Consider the following 17875-nt stretch of genomic DNA (forward strand, 5'->3'; position numbering starts at 1 on the left):
TTGTAAGCTGTTGAAATAGTCCCCACTTAACTCCTAAGCCATTCTGAGTGTGAACAGAGTGCAGAGCCAGTTGTCTGTTAAGACTATTCATATTAAAACCAGGTGCTCAGTACATATGAGAAGTTTTGTATTCTTCATGCATGTGTAGGTTGGAAATGCATTTTATTCAAAATGGGGTTGAGTTATGGGCAGAAAGTTACTAAGATTATGTCAGAAAAAAACCCTGTTTCATCTGACTGGACATGTTTATCTATTCTAACAGAAAACCAAGTCTATAGACACTGTTACCTAACAGAAGATTAAGGCTAACATTCCATAGAAACCTTTACACCTAGGTTTCTATATTGTCCTTGCACTGTTAGGTGAATAAATCATCCTGTCCTTAGTATAAGAAGTGGGAAAAACTTACGTTCATCTCATGTTATTCCACCTAATTCTTCCTTCAAGAGGATAAAATCATTAGTTAAACAGAGAATAGCATCCATGCACATTCAGACTTTTTTTTTGAGGGGGGCGGGTACAATAAAGAAATTCACCAAAGAGGAAAAAAGCTTAAGTTCAACTTGTTTGAAAAAAAATACTCCTAGCTGGGTGCAGTGGCTCATGCCTGGAATCCCAGCACTTTGGGAGGCCGAGGCAGGAGGATCACTTAAGGCCAGGAGTTCAATATCAGCCTGGGGAACATAGTGAGACCCCATCTCTACAAAAATTTTTAAAAAATTAGCCAGGCGTGGTGGCATTTGCCTGTAATCCCAGCTACTCTGGAGGCTGAGGCAGGAGGATCACTTAAGCCCAGGAGTTGGAGGTTGGAGCTACGATTGTGCTACTGCACTCTAGCGTGGGCAATATGGCAAGACCTTGTCTCAAAAAATAATTAAAATAAAAATTTAAAAAATACTCCTAGTGTATTTTTTTGATGAAGAAATGTCAAAAAACACCAAGAAAACCACCAATTGGCACTTAACCTTTTTGAGGCTTACTTTGGGAGCATTCAGATTTCAAAGTGGCAGGCTGAGCACATGCTACAATCTCTTCCTCTCCAAATTTGTACAATTTATAGAAAAGATATAAAAATAATTAGCAACTATTTTAAAATCTTGAAAACAAGAACTCTAATAAGATATTGTGAAGAAACTGCAAAAGAAGACAGGCAAATTCAAACCATATGCATGATTTTCAAAGTGTGGTCCCCAGACCAGCAGCATAAGCACCAATTGGGAATTTGAAATGCAAACTCTTGACCCTATCCCAGAGCTCCTTAACCAGAAAGTTTGGAAACTGGGAATGTATCAATTAACAAATTTGAATTTAACAAGTAGAAAATATACATTCTTTTTAACTGTTTAGAACATTTATAAATATTGACCATATACTTGGCAACAAAGGAATTGTTAAAGAAAACTCATTATTGCATGTAGGTTAGAATTTGCTAGAGCCACACTTTTATTTTACATGCACAGTTAGCAAGGAGAAAACCTAGATGCCGAGGTCCAAAGAGCCTGCACAATTTAGGTGAGGATAGAACTTACCAACACAATTCATCAACCAAAGTAAGCATAGTCTATAGATCAATTTGACAATGCCATATTTTACATATTTTGAAATGAATGTTGCATTTATCAGATAAACAGGAACTTTGCATTGAACAGCTTTCGCACTGAATGAAATAACTTCGGCATTGAATGAAATCCTAAGAACTTTCTGTTAAATAGCTCAGGAGGAACCCGCTATTGACTCATAAACTCATAACTGCTAGATTCTTCATAGCAAAAGCAAGAGACAATGCAGAAATGTTTCCTGTGTTGCCAAGATCACTGGAGAATAAATATTCCCCAACTCCCTCTCATTTTCTAACTGAAGAGGGTAATAACCTGCCTGGTATAGCAATTTGAAAACTCAAACTACTTCAGATAATGAAATCATTTCCTGGCAAAGCTTCACTTTCTTGTTGATATCCTTTTATTCTAAACCAAGACTAAATAAGTTTTTTTTCTTTTTTGGTTTATTTCTCTTCCTTCTGAAGTCTCCACAAATTCAGGAAATTGGTGTCATACAGGTCATGTTCACTGGCCCAAATGCAATATTAGAAAACAATCTTTTAAATCTTAATCCATGCTGTGAAAAATATAAAACACGCTCCAAAAAAAAAAAAAAATCTTAAAGGAAATCAAAATGAAAGTTATGTAAAATTTTTATAGACTGGTGACAACTTAAACATCCCTTAGCAGAGAAATGTATAAATTGTTGTATGTCACATCATAGTTAAAAATGAATAAAAGATGCATGTATAAATTTTAAAGCTAATACTGAGCAAATAAAGCAAATGGCAGAATGATTACATAAATTTTGAAAACATGCAAAATAGTATTATGTTGTTTATGGATACCTCATAGGTATTTATTAATTGTATAAGATGAACTTAAATGATAAACCTCAACTTCAGTGCAGTGGCTTCCTCTGGAAATGGAAGGAAATGGAATGGGGGGGTTTACAAGATGTTTCAACTGTGTTTAATGTTTTGTTTCTTTTCTTAAAAAAAAATTCAAGCAAATAGAGGTGGGGCATACAGTTTTTTTCCTCTTATTTTCTGTACTTTTCAATATGTTTAAAATATCCATGATTTTTTTAAAATTAAGAACTAAAATACAACAAAATTCCCATATATCAAAATCTGAGATACAAAGAAGTCCAGAGGAAGATTCATAGCCTAAAGTGAATTTATTAATAAACGAGAATTGAAAATAAATGATCACAGGTAAATTGGCAAAGAGTAAAATAAATCCAAAGTAAAAAGAATGAAAAATTATAACATAAATGAACTGAAAATAAAACAAAATACATCGAAAAAAAAAAATGCTAAGTTGCCCAGAGTAATTAAAAACAGGAAAAAAACCCAACTTGTCAGACCAGTGGCTCTCAAATTTTTGATCTCAGAACTCCTGTAGACTTTTAAAAGCTTTTGTTTTTGTTATTTCTATTACTATTCAATGTACCAGAAATTAAACCAAGCAAATTTTAAATGTTTTCTATTTTAAGATAATGAACAATGTTTTCATGAACTGTAACTTCATTTTCCAAAACAAACCAAAAAGATAAAATAAGAAGAGTAGCATGGCTTTACATATTTGCAAATCTCTTTAATATCTGGCTTAAAAGACAACTGCTTCTACATTCAATCTGTTGTGATATGTTGATTTGGTTGAAGTATACAAAGAAAATCTGGCCTCACACAGACATGTCCTTGGAAAACGAGGAGCAGCCATTTGAGGTACTTGTGGCTATTCTTTAATAACTACTACAGCCAAATTCAATAAGCAGTAATTTCTTAAAAGATTAATCACAATATGGAGTCTGAAACCGTATCAATGAACTTTTTGCACTGTTATATTAAAATTGGTTTATCTTGTTCTTTGAAGCAGTCTTTTACCCATGCAAGACTTTGTAACATGGTACATTGATCATCTGGAAAATATTGGTTCACTGAGTTACATAGATCTTCCAAATTTTGACACATTTCATTATACATATCAAAAAAATCGTATTTATTACTATCAGTCTCACCAGAAAAGACATTCTTAGGTGACCTTGACATTGTTTTTACTGGGAGTGAGTAGTGGTGAAAATACAGTAACTACTAACACAGTTTGGAGCCACTGCTTCAATACTTACTGAGGCACCCACCAGCACAAAAGTGAATACAATGAAAAAGGTAAATAACATCTTATTATGAAAATAGTTTTGACCTTGCAAACTCCTGAAAAGCAGGTCTTGGGGATGCCCAGTTGTCTGCAGACCATATTTCTGAGAACCACTGAGGTAACCTATCCCTTGCAAAGTACAATCAAGAGAAAACAAGAGTAGGCACATTAACATCAGGAACAATTGAAGGGAAAAAACTAATTTTTAAAATTATAAGACTACATGTACAGTCGAATTTTTAAAATTACTCCAGGAATTTATATGCATAATCACACACACAATCACATACATTTATATATACAAGTGTGTCTGAATAAGGTAATCCTCAGGTTGGAGGTTGGAATCCTGGTTTCTCTACTTAGTAGCTGTGAGATCTTGGACAATTATCTTCCTTATGCCTCGGTTTCCTTATCTATAAAATGAAGATCACAATGAAAGCATATGCTTTCCCCTACATTCTAGCAAAGATTAAATGAACTAATGCTTAAAAAATGTCTGGCATGATAGGTTGTACAAGTGATGTTAGCTGTCTTATAAATAATAGAACTCTGCTAATGAATATCAAATGGCCCAATTTTCTAGAAAAACATAAATTTTAACAAAAATTGAGTCAAGAAGAGAGAAAAATCAACTAATTTCTAGAATGACTCGAACTTGGCATCCTTTCCCAACCGTGGTCTTCAACCATGCTCTTTTCGAGTCTCCCACTTAAGCACCTCCTGAGCAAATCCCACAGCTGCCCCATAACTTCAGTTACAAGTCCAGTCCACCCAGTGTAATAACCTATCTCTCACCTGCCCCCAGTTCAGGTTTGGATACTGGCCTTAGTGGTACCAACAAGGAATCATCTGTTTAATTCCTCTTTTGCCCTCAGTTCTCTGGGGACCCAGATGATGAATGCGGTCAAGGGATAAACAAAAGTCTCTACTTAAACGAGGGTGTAAGTACAGCCTTCTTCTGGTGGTCACTGCTTCCCCCACATATACCATGTAGGGCAGACCCCACAAGTGGCAGATGCCCATACGCCGTCTCTGTCCCCTGGGATGCAAGATACGTGGAAAGTCTATCCCTGGGCTTAAACTCCCTGGGCAATACAGCTCTTGCACACAGCTGTACACATTAACCTCTTACGGCTGGGGCAAAACACTTGCAAGACAGTACAGGCCTGGATGCTTTACACAATGCCACTACTTCCAGGAACCTCATTAGTTTTCCCACACCAAATTCAAGGGTACAGCCTACTTCGCAGACAACCCCACTCCTCCCTTCCACATCTCTTGATATTTTCTTTCTGGGATAAATAAGTCTGCTCCTGACTCCACACTTTATCCTCCCCTTCCACTAGGCCTTCCGCAATCTAATTTTCTTAGGGCTTCCTGACTCAATTGGCTGCAATAGTGTCAAGGGGAGCCTCTGGAGTCAGATGACACAGGATTCCCTCTTTTGATGCTCCCTTCTTCTCTTGGAGATCTGCCTATAATAAACCAGGAAAAAGGTGGACAGTTGGGGACTGACGAGGCAAGAAGGCTGGACTGGCCTTTCGGCATTCAGTGTAACTAGGGAACTCAGTGTATTTAATCTTAAGGGGAATGAACTTAAGAGCACAGAGCTATCTTTGCATGTGTGAACAATCACTAAGTGTGAGTGTGATAAGCCTTTCCTAAGTGATTCTTGAGTGAGGAAGTAGGACAGATTGATGCAAGTACCACACAAGTTTTAATAATTTTATGTAAGAATGATAACTACAGCTGTCTCAAATTGGAATGGGCAGTGATATGAACTTCCTGCTACTTCAAAGGCTACAGGATGAACAAGTGTGTGGTTGGGATGTTGAGGGAGGGGACACAGACTGATAGGAGATTAAACATATGGAGAGGTTGAAAAATAATACAATTGTACAATTCTGAGGAACTTAGCTCAGAAGAGAGAGAACAGTGGCAAGAAGAGGTTGTCATGTGGAAGGCATGATTTGCTTCAGATGGCAGACACCCAAGAACCTTTACAGGCAATAACACAAGAAAAGGGAGAGAGGTTAGTGATTGAAAATCTGGCCTTCAGATCAATTTCCCAATGATTTGCTGAAAGCAGCTAGATAAGGCCTAAGGTAGCCTGACTCCCCTAGCCATTCATCATAGGTCATGAGCAGCCTCTTTAGTTTATCTCTATATGCCTTTGAAATACTGTTTGGTGTTTGTGCTATGAGGTAAAAAGGTTAGGAGGCATCACTTTAGATATTTCTCAAGCTCTAAAAGTGAATTTCATCCATTCATTTAAATATTTGAGCACAGCTAAGTGTCAGGCACTTTCTCAGGGCTAGAGATATAGCAAAGAACCAAAGAGATAATTCTTGCTCTCATGGAGCTTACTTCCTGATGGGGGGTGGGGAGTAATCAAGTATTACACACAAAAATAAAGCACTTTAGGGAGGGCAGGGGGGAAATTGCATAGTTGAGACCTCATGAGAAAGGTGAAATTTGGGCAGATTTCAAAATAGTGAAGGAGGAAGCCAAAGCTGATACCCCAAAGAGGAGAGTTCTAAGCAGAGAGAATAGAAAGTGCAAAGGCCCATGATGTAGAAGCGTAACGGCTATGTTCAAGCAGCAAGAAGACCAAAGCGTAGCCTAACACGTACTTTAATGCTCAAGGGCACAAGTTACTTGTCAATGGTTATTTAGTATCTGAAAAGATCAGTGTTTTCAACCAATTATTAAAAAAAAAATTTTCAACAAAAAGATAACACATATAAACTATGTAACGTAGTACCTAAAGGGAAACTAAAAAGTTAATCATGACTTTAAAATATAACAGTTATAGTAAAAATAAAGGAGTGCTCCTCTACCTTTAGGGTGGGTAGTAAGTCTGAAACCCTAAATGCTTGCCCTGTCCTTTTCAGAAGTCCACAACCTTTTTGGCACCAGGCACCAGTTTCATGGAAGACAATTTTTCCACAGACAGGGGCAAGGGAAAGTTTCGGGATGATTCAAGCACATTACATTTACTGTGCAGTCAAACCTCTCTACTAATGATAATCTGTATTTGCAGCCGCTCCCCAGCACTAGCATCACCACCTCAGCTCCACTTCAGATCATCAGGCCTTAGATTCTCATAAGGAGCCACAACCAAGATCCCTCGCTGTGCAGTTTACAGTAGGGTTCGGGCTCCTGTGAGAATCTAATGCCACACCTGATCTGACAGGAGACAGAGCTCATGTGGTGTTGTGAGCAATGGGGAGGAGCTGTAAATACAGATGAAGCTTCACTGGCTCACCTCCACTGAACTCCTGCGGTACAGCCCAGTCACGGACCGGCACCAATTTGTGGTCTCTGGGTTGGGGACTACAGCTTTATGTAACCCACAGCATTTGTGGGCACAGTTTACATTGTACAGAGAACCAGAAAGGACCCAGAGCTCCAATTAGAAGGTTATACAAGCAACACAACTCACCTTATTTGATGGCTGCAATTAATAACCATGTTCTAAATTATGTTGATCTGTAGTGATAATGAAATGTTAAAGCTCAATAAAAATCAGAACAAGTTTGAATAATAAGCATCCTTTTATTTGCTGACGCCATTACAAAAACTGATTACATTAGCAACAAAAAGTGTTTTCTTAAGTTGAAGTCAGAGGCAGTTACTCCCCAAAATGTTAAGTAAAACAGTGTACAACTTCAGTATTAAAATGTTAAATTTTACATTGTCTTTACCACTTTGATCTTCTGAACAATTTTATTGAGCAAAATAAAAGATTACATTTTTATTTTATCTTTAGGAATGTAAAGGTCTAATTATTCAAACAGTTTTTATTATAAAACTAAACTCTGAAGGTGTCTACAGAGTTGGCTTTTTTTTTTTTTAATTTTTCTCTCTTAAATCAGTAGTCTAACAAGGATTAGAAAAGACAAAACTCTGTTCAGTGTTTCTGACAAAGTATAAAGGGTGAAAACATAAATAAGGCTTTAATTTGGCAAAATATAATACAATGCCTTTTTTATCCTCGAATGAACAGTTTTCCAATTACTTCACTCTGTAAAAGATTGGAAAGAAAGAAATTCATTTTAAAACAAAGCAACAAAAGGCAATCAGAAGACATTTGTCAAACACCGAAAGTGGATAATCCATTTGATCTTGCATGGCGTTTTCACAACTAGGCTCAACGCAATTCCTACAAATGGTAATCAAAACAAGAGAAAAATCTCAGGATTCAGAAGCAATAAGCTTTTAGGTTGATACTTTAAAATGTGAGCCAAATCCAATTAGAAACCATTTAAGAGAATAACATTAGGTATCCATTTTTGTTAGTCCTACTCAAGAGAATTAAAGCTGAGTGAGTAGCACTGGAGAGAGAGAATGAAATTTATAACTTTTCACCCATGAATAAATATCAGATATAGATTTTCTGAAGTCATATGAAGCTTTCCAAATCAGATGACTAAAGAAACTACACCTTCAAAAGCCATCAGAAAGACTAAAAGGAGTTAACCAAACATAACATGTAAATTTTGATTTGCGTCCTGGTTTGGAAAAAATAACTAGAAAGCTATTTGGGTGTAGCTATTAAACCTAAAAATCTATTTTGTGTACAACTGGGGAAACGTGAGTATAGATTTAATATTGGATATTATACAACCATTGTTTTATCTTTCTGGATGTAATAATGGAACTATGGATTGGTAAGACAATGCATGTTCTTAGGAGAGACATGTTAAAGTGTTTAGGGATAAAATGTCATGATAACTGAAATTTACTGTCAAATGGTTTAACAACAACAAAATATGTATAGACATACAGAAAGAGATGAAACAAGTGTTTATGGGTGTTGTATTATTCTTTTAACTTCATCTGTGAAATTTTTCACATAAAAAGTCGAGAGGAAAAGCAGCAATTAGAAAGTTAAAAAGCAAAGTTATCACTAGCTATGGTTTTCTCTGATTAAAACAAGATTAACGGTAGATCAGAAAGTCTGGATAGCCCACTGGTACATCAAACTCAACACATTACAGAAAACGAAAACCTGATTCATATGAAAGCCAAGTGTTAGGTGTAGAAATAAAAGATAGTTTTTATCTGGAACATTAACACACATAGCTTCATCTCAATTTTTTCTGGGCAATACTGTCAGTCTCTCCAACTCACTATTGACAAACTAAACTTTAGGAAAAAGTCAGAATTGACTGAAGAAACTTGTAAGTACTGGCAACAGGGATTAGACAGAATAAGGAGAAAAGAAAGCAGTGATAAAAGGGATAAAAACACAAAGTACCTGAACTGGGAGAAGAAAAGCACTGATTAAGAGCAGGAGCCCTGGACCCAGACTACCTTGATTTTAATCCAGACTCACCCAGTTATTAGCTGTGTGACCTTGGGGAAGTTATAGAAAGTCTTTGGGTCTGTAAAATGGGAATAACACGAACAATAGTAATACCTATCTACCCTAACGCACAGGATTACTGCGAAGATTGAAAGAGTTACCACAGGTTAGAAGCATGTTTATGCCTATAGGCACACTCAGGAAGTGCCATCCAGTAAAATTATCATCCTCCCTCCACAGGACTCTAAAAAGTGGTTCTGAGATAAGGAAACTTGGGATAATGAAGTTTTCTCATTTGGTCAGAAATACACTTAGAAACAAAGCAAATGTGAAACATTTAAAAAAGTAGTTATCTGGGAATAAAAAAATTATACTATAAAATACCAGTATTGCCAATCATCTTAATCAATCTCCCAAAGAAAGAGGGGGAGACGGCGGCTGCCTTTTTTTTTTTTTTTTTTTTTTGGCTGAAGGGGGAGGGATAAATAGGAAATGGGAAAGATTTCCAAAAGAAAAGAAAGGTTAAGGTTTCTACAAATTAAAGATACAAAGCTAAATACATTTGCCCCAGCAGCACTCAGAAATGCTAAGTACTGTGTATCAAGATTTAGAAAAACTAAATTACTGTCTATCATCTCACTTTTGTTTTTAAAAACAGCTTTTCCCCTTATTGAATATGGACAGCATTACCTTAAACAATTCATATGTACTTACAGTGTATACTTTTAAAAACAGGAAGTTTCTTGATATCATATGTATTAGTATTAACCTATTACCTACAATCTAATGATTAAGAAATTTATATTTTCAATTTAATCATGTGGTAGTAGTTTTAATAAAGTGCATGAGACGGCAAATACATTGAGCAAAAATGATGGCAAGAACTAAAAGGTTGAGGCTAACACAAACACTTAAAGGGTATAAGCAGAGCTGCGAGAACCAAGGGATACAAACATAAGGGAGAGTTATCAATGTCAATGCTAGATAGAGCCTAAGGAAGGAAACAGTTCACAAGTGCCTTGTGGGCCTCTAATTTCATATAATCCATCCTATCATTCATGATACACTACTGCCAACCACCCTTTCACTTGCCAAATTTGGACTTAGGTCCATCAGCTAACAAAATAATGTTGTGCTATCACTTAAGAGAGCTGTCTGCCAATTAACCATGTTGTCAGGGTTACATATTTAACAAAGTACTAGAATTTGATAAATCAAGAAGAAAAAACCTGATAAACAGAAGTATCACTACCAATGATTAGTGTAAGTCTCAGCTGCAATGTGATTAAAGCAAATGTGGAAACAGGCAAGCCAAAAATGGTTCATAAAGGCTTAAAATGAATAGATCATATGTTTAGGAAGAAAAAGAAAATTATTAAAGAACATCTATGAGATGCCAGACAGAGAATGACAAAGTCTAAAGGCATGGGGTAATAGATAATCTTATACTTTTTTAAGCTGTCTAGAAATGAAGCCCTTCCCACATAACACAAAGGCCTACTGACTAACTTTGGCATATTTATCATATTTCATAACTACTTTCAGTATCTCATTATATGCAAATGAAGAACATGTATTAGATCTAGCAATTGGGAAATCATTAATGATTTTAGCAAAGATGATTTCATTGGAATGGCAGGGAAAGAAATCATTCTAGAGTAGATAGAGAAATTAATAGCAAGTTAAGAAATAGCTACTCTCAAATAGTAAAGTAAAAAATTAGTGTGGTAACCTGAAGGAAGTAAAGGTTAAAATAAGACATTTGAGCACATTTCCAAGACTGAACGGAGGAGCCTATAAAGAGATGAAGAAGACCGAAGTCATGGGAAGGAGAGATGGAAGAGTTTCCCCATACAGCAGGAAGTGAGGTTATTTCCTAACTTGGAAGGGGGGAAAATGTGGCAGAAGTTTCACACTAGGAAACTGGAGAGGTTAGCAATACCAAAGATAAAAGATTGAGATGAGGTATAATTACTGATATGTTAAAGAAAGAGCTGGATTTATTATCTGGAAAGTCTTTTTTAGAGGTAACTGACCTGAATTAGCATTTTAAAGGAGAGCATATGCTAAGGTAGGCCAGAGGACAATAAGTTTATAAAAGTGAGACAGAATGCTCCAGTAACATCAAAATCGAAGTCCATCCCAACTTTTCCAGGATACCTAACCTATTCCTGAGGCCTTTGTATGGCCATGACAGTCTAATGTATGAGTTCTGAGAAGAACAATTCAGTGATGAGTTGCCCCTTTGGGTCTCTGGGATACCATGACTATTTCAGAGCAAATAGTCTCAAAAGAAGAATATCTGAGGTATCCCATGCATATCTGAATATTCCAATTACCACTGGCAATGTGACTTAAGTCATTTATAAAATAAGCAAAACCCAGGTAAATAAAAAAAACCATTCATTAGCTGGAATACACATCATTTTTAAATGCTACCAAATCTCAGCTTTCCAAGGTAATATAAGCAATAAAAGCTCAACATGATTTGGTTAATGATGGATTTATTTACCCTCAAGCAAAACTCTCAAGATTGAGAGTTAAAGAATAAATTTCTTAGCTTACCTACCCAAAAAAACAAACTCAAATAAAATCCAGGTTCCAATTTAAAGAAATGGTGATGACTTGATGTTCAGTTCAGCAATCCTACCTTGTAAAAATGTTATGGTCACTTTATTTTGGGAGAAAGGGAGGAAGGAAAGAACGACACAGATACTTTCCCTGAATTAAGATCAAAATTAACAGAGCAGTTGCAGGCATTATGGCAACGAACAAAACCCAGGTAAGCCAAGTTACAAGAGAGTCTGTTTGATTAAGATCAAATGAGGCAAAGGTAAAGGTTTTTTCCTCCTTTCAAGCTACAAGACCTTGAAAATATACCCAAGACGGAAATAAAGATCCAAGAAGCTAAAGTTTGTCATCTGGAAGTTCTGAGAGAGATAAACAGGGAATATTCCCTCTAGGGAAATCAATCAAAGTATCCTTTATTTATTACATAGACACACAATATGTCACTTACCCATGAATAGACAGTGACACTTCAGTTATCCTTACCTAAGCCCTGGTAGTGTTCTTTCTCTTTTGTTAGCTGTTGGTTTACTGCCTGAAGCAACTGTTGTAGCTGTGTTACAGTCTGGTTTAGACTTACAGATATTGTCTCCTTCTCAGAAGACTCCTGAAAAGAAGATGGAAGTGACAAAAAACTCCATGCATGAGGAAAAGGAATTTGCAACCAAAACCAAAAAATATTTTATTGTTGTTTGAAATACAAACAAAAGAAACATGAATGACATGAAAATCAACAATAGCAAAAACCACACAGAAATATTGTTTGCTAACTAGTGGCACAAACTAGTTGGCACCAAAGAAAACTGTGTTATAAATGTTGTCACCTGGCCATAGAGCAAAGAAAATCTTACAGAATCTATGAATCTCAGAAATAAATCCATTTTTTCTTTCAGAAAAAAAAACTTGCCCAGCAAAGAGCACGTTCAAAATAGTAAAAATAGTAGTTAACATATATTGAGCTCTTACTCAGTGTCAGGCACTCCTCTGCTACACACTACTTCAAATGTTTTATATACTCACTCATTTATTCAACTCTACAAGATAGGTACCATTATCACTGCCTTTTACAGATAAGGCAACTGAAGCACAGAGTGGCTAAGGAACTTGGCCAGTCACATGGCTACTAAGTGGCGGGGCCAGAATTCAAATACAGGCAGTCTAGCTACAGAATCCACACGCGTTAGCAGTACACCATAATACGCTCAACACAAACCTTAAAATTAACATAATATCTCACTAAGCTGAAGTGAAAACAAATATCAATGAAACACTGTCTTTTAGGGATAGGACATTTTGAAGAAAAGATCTCCAGTGAAGAGCGCAACATAACTTAATGGAAGCACATTTTTCTAGTAAGAGATGGATCTTACACATTTTTTTTCTTCATGTAGTTTACAAGGTAATTAGCCCAGAGTTTGGGGTTAAAGAAAATACATACCGTTTCTGAGGAAACATCACTATTCTCAATAACAGTAGTGTCTCCAGCAGCTTTTACTATTTTTGACTGGATAAGTTCCAGTGACTGTTGGGCCTGTAAGAAAAGCAATATGATAGCTACTAAATAATACAACTAAGAAATAAATACATACAAAATGAGTGATTTTGTTACATAAGTTTTGTAGAAGATTAGCTCCTCTCAAAATAAAGTTTTTTTCCCCCAAAATGAAAATAGCTTCAACCCTCACTAGATTATAAGAACACTTGCTGTTTTAAAAAGTTCAAGCCATACAAAAACTGTATAAAGAAATTAAAAACAGAGATAACCACAGTTGATACTTAGGTTAGTATTAGTCTAGATTAGGGGTTAGCCAAATCTGGCCAACAGCCTGTTTTTGTATAGCTCACAAATAAGAATGGTTTTTACTTTTTAAATAAAAGGGTTATGTTAAAGAAACAAAGAATATTTGAGGGAGACCATATGTGGCCCATAAACCCATTTTTGATCCCTAGTCTAGTTTCCTCTCTGTACATATTATGCATCTGTAGAAAATTTTATGTAAGTAGGTTTTAATGTACATGCTGTTTTATACTTGCCTGTTTTACAAATTATTCTGTTAACATATTTTAGCCAATAAATATTCATGTGCATTTCCAATTGAGTGTTGCACAGTACTTCTACTATAGAGATATAGGGCACTTAACTGTCACCTATCACTGCTATTTTAGATATCATAAATAACATGGCATATCTTTGAGCACCTGTTTAAAGTACTTTCCGAGAAACTACATCGCTAGGCTAAAACCACGTTTTATATTATGATCCAGAGGTCAAAAATTAAAATCACATAACAAAGTAAATTGACTGCTCAACCCTGACAGTGTATTATCTATCAAAGTCTGTGTTCTGCAACGAACTTCCTAAGTTCACATTTTATCTACACGAAGATAACATGAAGCACTTCTGGATTCCTAGACTTTCATATAACAACAATTATAAGCTATAAACATACAGACTCAACAAAAACATTTCTTTCAACTTTTTAAAAGGAGTCATGTTTTTAAAATGAGATACTTTTAAAAATCTATTAGAATATCAAACATTTAAATGTTTGACAGTGTCCAATATTGGTGAGGGTACAGGAAAACAGATACTCTCATAGCAGGTTGGGAGGAGTATAAATTACTATTGAATTTTTGGGATTCAATTTACAATAACTATCAAAATTTAAGATGTGCATACCCCTTGCTCCTGCAATTCCAAAAAAGTTAGTTGTTTTGTTTATGACTATAACTCCTATAAATACTACCATAGCTCTTAAAGCAGTTTTGAGATTACCCATATGTGAATTTTACTAAAAATCTCAAAAGAGAATTATAAATAATCTGTCAACCTAATACAAAGAATAAGAAATGCAATACTAAAAATTATCCATTTGCATATGAGATGAAGAAAAATGTACTTGTACAGAGAAATAAGTGAAAAGAAATTTCTGAAAAACCAGAAATTTATATACCTTTTAGTTTTATACAGAAGACCAAAAAAATGTAGTTTGTAAATTTTAAAAAAAATATGGATGTAACCAAATTTTAATGAATAACTACAATTAAATTTAAAATCCTACTCTATAATTTATAAAACAATTAATGATATAAATGTGATGAAATAATGAAGTAAATCAAGAATCATGGAAAAACCGGCCGGGCGCGGTGGCTCACGCCTGTAATCCTAGCACTCTGGGAGGCCGAGACAGGTGGATCACTCAAGGTCAGGAGTTCGAGACCAGCCTGAACAAGAGTGAGACCCCGCCTCTACTAAAAAAAATAGAAACAAATGATCTGGACAACTAAAAACATATATAGACAGAAAAAATTAGCCAGGCATGGTGGCACATGCCTGTAGTCCCAGCTACTCAGGAGGCTGAGGCAGAAGAATTGCTTGAGCCCAGGAGTTTGAGGTTGCTGTGAGCTAGGCTGACGCCACGGCACTCACTCTAGCCAGGGCAACAGAGTGAGACTCTGTCTCAAAAAAAAAAAAAGAACAGAATCATGGAAAAACCAAAAATTTAGTTCCAAAAAGTAACTATAAAACAAACAGCTTAAATTTATAAATAAGTTAATATAATGATGCAAAAGAATAAATCCAGAATTAGGAGTGTGTTTGCTTAGAATCAAGGCACAACATAAGCTCATGATACTACATCTCTAGGGTAGCAGTGTCTTACCTTATGCAAATCACCAGCTACCTTCTGTCTTTCATTTTGTTCAGTTCTAAGTTTTGTGAGTGTTTCATTTAACTGTGTCTTCAACTGTAAAAATAAAGGAACACCACTATTAGCTTAATTTGCATCCTTCTTTGATTATGCTGATACTTCTAGGACTAAAAAATGAATGGTATTGCTAACAGTTACTGTGCACAGTGGACTAGCCAATATGCTGCACCAGACGTATAGAAAAGCTTAGCAGTGAAGGTTCCCATCTGTAAAGCTAAATGTAAGAAAAGCTATAGAAATGAACTAGAGTTTAGAGTAGAAAACTGCAAATGCAAAAACAAAACCATCAAATTCCAGTAAAATGCCTTTAAAAAGTATCACTATTCATATATAGTAGTTATTGAAATTATTTTAAATTAAAAGGCAAATAGATACTTTACCCATTCATTTTTAAAGGCTTTCTTAATCTATATAATTCAATTAAAGAGTCAATTGTGTAATATTTTAAAAGACATTAAACAGAAGATTACAAATCCAATAAAATAAAAACTCCAAACATTTTAAATGTTCACCACCCTTTAAGATTTCACTAAAGAGAGCAGTGCAAGACTACACTGGCCTAAATTATACCAACAAAAAATGTCTTAAGATATACTTCTCAATAACCAACTTGTCAAAAAAGTTCTATAAAATATAAAACTCTAGTGCCAATATATAATGCCTCTTCTCTGACTACTCTTCTGATTAAATACGAACAAGGGAAATAGACTACATTGCGAAAAAAATAACTTTCTTATTACATTCATCAAGTTAGTTGTTCCTGCTTCCCACTAACAGGCATAACTCTCCAAACAGTTCTGGAGACCCAAGATGGGGGAATATAAGACAGTGACATTTAGAACTGGAAAGAGAATTAATGGGGGATGTTCCACTTGGAAATTTTATCTGGAGAACTCAATTTAAATGCCCAAATCATTTTTGCCCCTTAACTCTGAGTTTTAATACTCTGTGTCAGAAAAATTAAACTTTTGGCTCACAAACACACAAAGTACAGATTGGCAAACAAAATTATTTTATCTTAAAATGTGGCAACAGTTATCCTCCCGAGCAAAGACTAAAATAAAGATTCCAAATTCAAGATCAAAAAAAAAGCAAATGCCACTCAGAATGGGCTCTTGATAGAAGTAGAAGGGCAAGAAATACAAAGAGAGCATGAGGCTGAATGGAGACACAATCATAATCCTTTGTGTTTGATGTTACTGTTAAGTCAGCCACCACTGAGCACTACAGTTAGAAAGTAAAATCTCCAACAACTGGTTAGAAATGATTTTTTAAAAACATATTATAGGGTAAGAGTCTATGGCCATGTCACATCACAATCCTGATCTGTGTAATGTTTAGCAACCGTATGTATAAAACTAGTCTTACACTGCAGTGAGAATGCATTCAATTAAACATTGGCAAATAAAATAAATATTTTATAAAAAAAATAAAGAGAGGTGTAGGGGAATGTGGGTGTGAATGTGTGTAGGGTTCTATGTGTACACAGGTTGTGCATGTCTAATATGAAAATCTGAAATCCAAAAATCTGAAACTTTTTGAGTACCAACATGATGCTCAAAGGAAATGTTCACTGGAGCATTTCTGATTTTGGATTTTCACATTAGGAATGCTGAACCAGTAAATATATAATGCAAATATTCCAAAATCCAAAAAAATCTGAAACATTTCTGGTTGCAAGCATTTCGGATAAGGAACACTCAATCTCTATTTCATACAGTCCTGCTCTGAAAATGGATTCCCATAAAGCACTGCCATAACATAGAAGATCAACCACAAACGAATGAGGTAAGAAGTTTTCTTTGGTACATATAGTAATGCTAAAGAGAAAATTCCAAGCTGAGCAGGGTTAACTTTGGGTTAGGAGAAAACTTACTGTAATCTTCTGAGAGTTTATTCAGGTTTTTTTTTTTTTTTTTAAAATCTAATCCTGTGCTGTAACAATTTTTAATTCACAGTAAGATATAATGATTGAAACAGAAAACAAGATAGCCATATTTGTGCAATAGCTAAGCTTGTCACAGTGTAAATTTCTAAAAAATTTAAAAATTGCAACACTGGGTACTGTATGTCTTAAGACATTTAGCTAATTTTAGTTATCTCGAAATCTGCACTCTTAGTAATATACTGATGATAAAGAATTTTATAAGCTTTGACATTTTTTAAAATTTATAGAAAGACTAGTTAAAATTAGAAACTTGATTAGATTACTGTCCTTGAATGAAGAGTACGTATCTTTAACCTTCAATAACCTCCCAAGTAAGATAATAATAGGCCCAGTTAACCCTGATAGTCTGAGAAGAGAATCTTCATAACTCAGCCAATGTTTGTATCATTTCTTTATTCACTGAAAATAGTGCTGCTTGAGAAATTAGGTTTTATAAAACATGGAAATTTTTGAAACAGATCTGGAAGCCAAACATGCCATTGTTAGAAGCTAGGAAAAGAAGGATCGTTCTAGGAGTCAAGAAAAGAAAGATCATCTTAGGAGTCGTCAGAATATGAATGAAGATTATCTTAAACTTACAAGAATGCCAAGCTAAAGATGTTAGCAAGGAAAAAAAAGGTTGGATGGTTTCTCCACATGT

At 35.2% G+C, this 17875-nt stretch overlaps 1 protein-coding gene across 6 annotated transcripts in view; it reads right to left on the bottom strand.

Annotated features, from left to right (window-relative positions):
* Positions 1–7232: 7232 nt before the first annotated feature.
* Positions 7233–17875, bottom strand: part of KTN1 (kinectin 1 (kinesin receptor)) — a 95423-nt gene continuing 84780 nt past the window's right edge. For 4 of the 6 annotated variants that reach the window (XM_012663783.1, XM_012663785.1, XM_012663784.1 and 1 more), the window contains 4 exons: positions 15240–15323; positions 13016–13108; positions 12064–12184; positions 7237–7725 (listed from right to left, as the gene is read on the bottom strand). In XM_012663783.1, the coding sequence (XP_012519237.1) occupies positions 7721–7725; positions 12064–12184; positions 13016–13108; positions 15240–15323 (303 nt within the window). In that variant the 3' untranslated portion in view covers positions 7237–7720. Of the gene's footprint in view, positions 7726–12063; positions 12185–13015; positions 13109–15239; positions 15324–17875 lie in introns of all 6 variants that reach the window. The other 2 variants (XM_012663786.1, XM_012663780.1) reach the window with 1 other exon arrangement.

This window comes from Propithecus coquereli, unplaced genomic scaffold (assembly GCF_000956105.1).
Source record: "Propithecus coquereli isolate 6110/MARCELLA unplaced genomic scaffold, Pcoq_1.0 Scaffold83, whole genome shotgun sequence".
Taxonomy (NCBI): domain Eukaryota; kingdom Metazoa; phylum Chordata; class Mammalia; order Primates; family Indriidae; genus Propithecus; species Propithecus coquereli.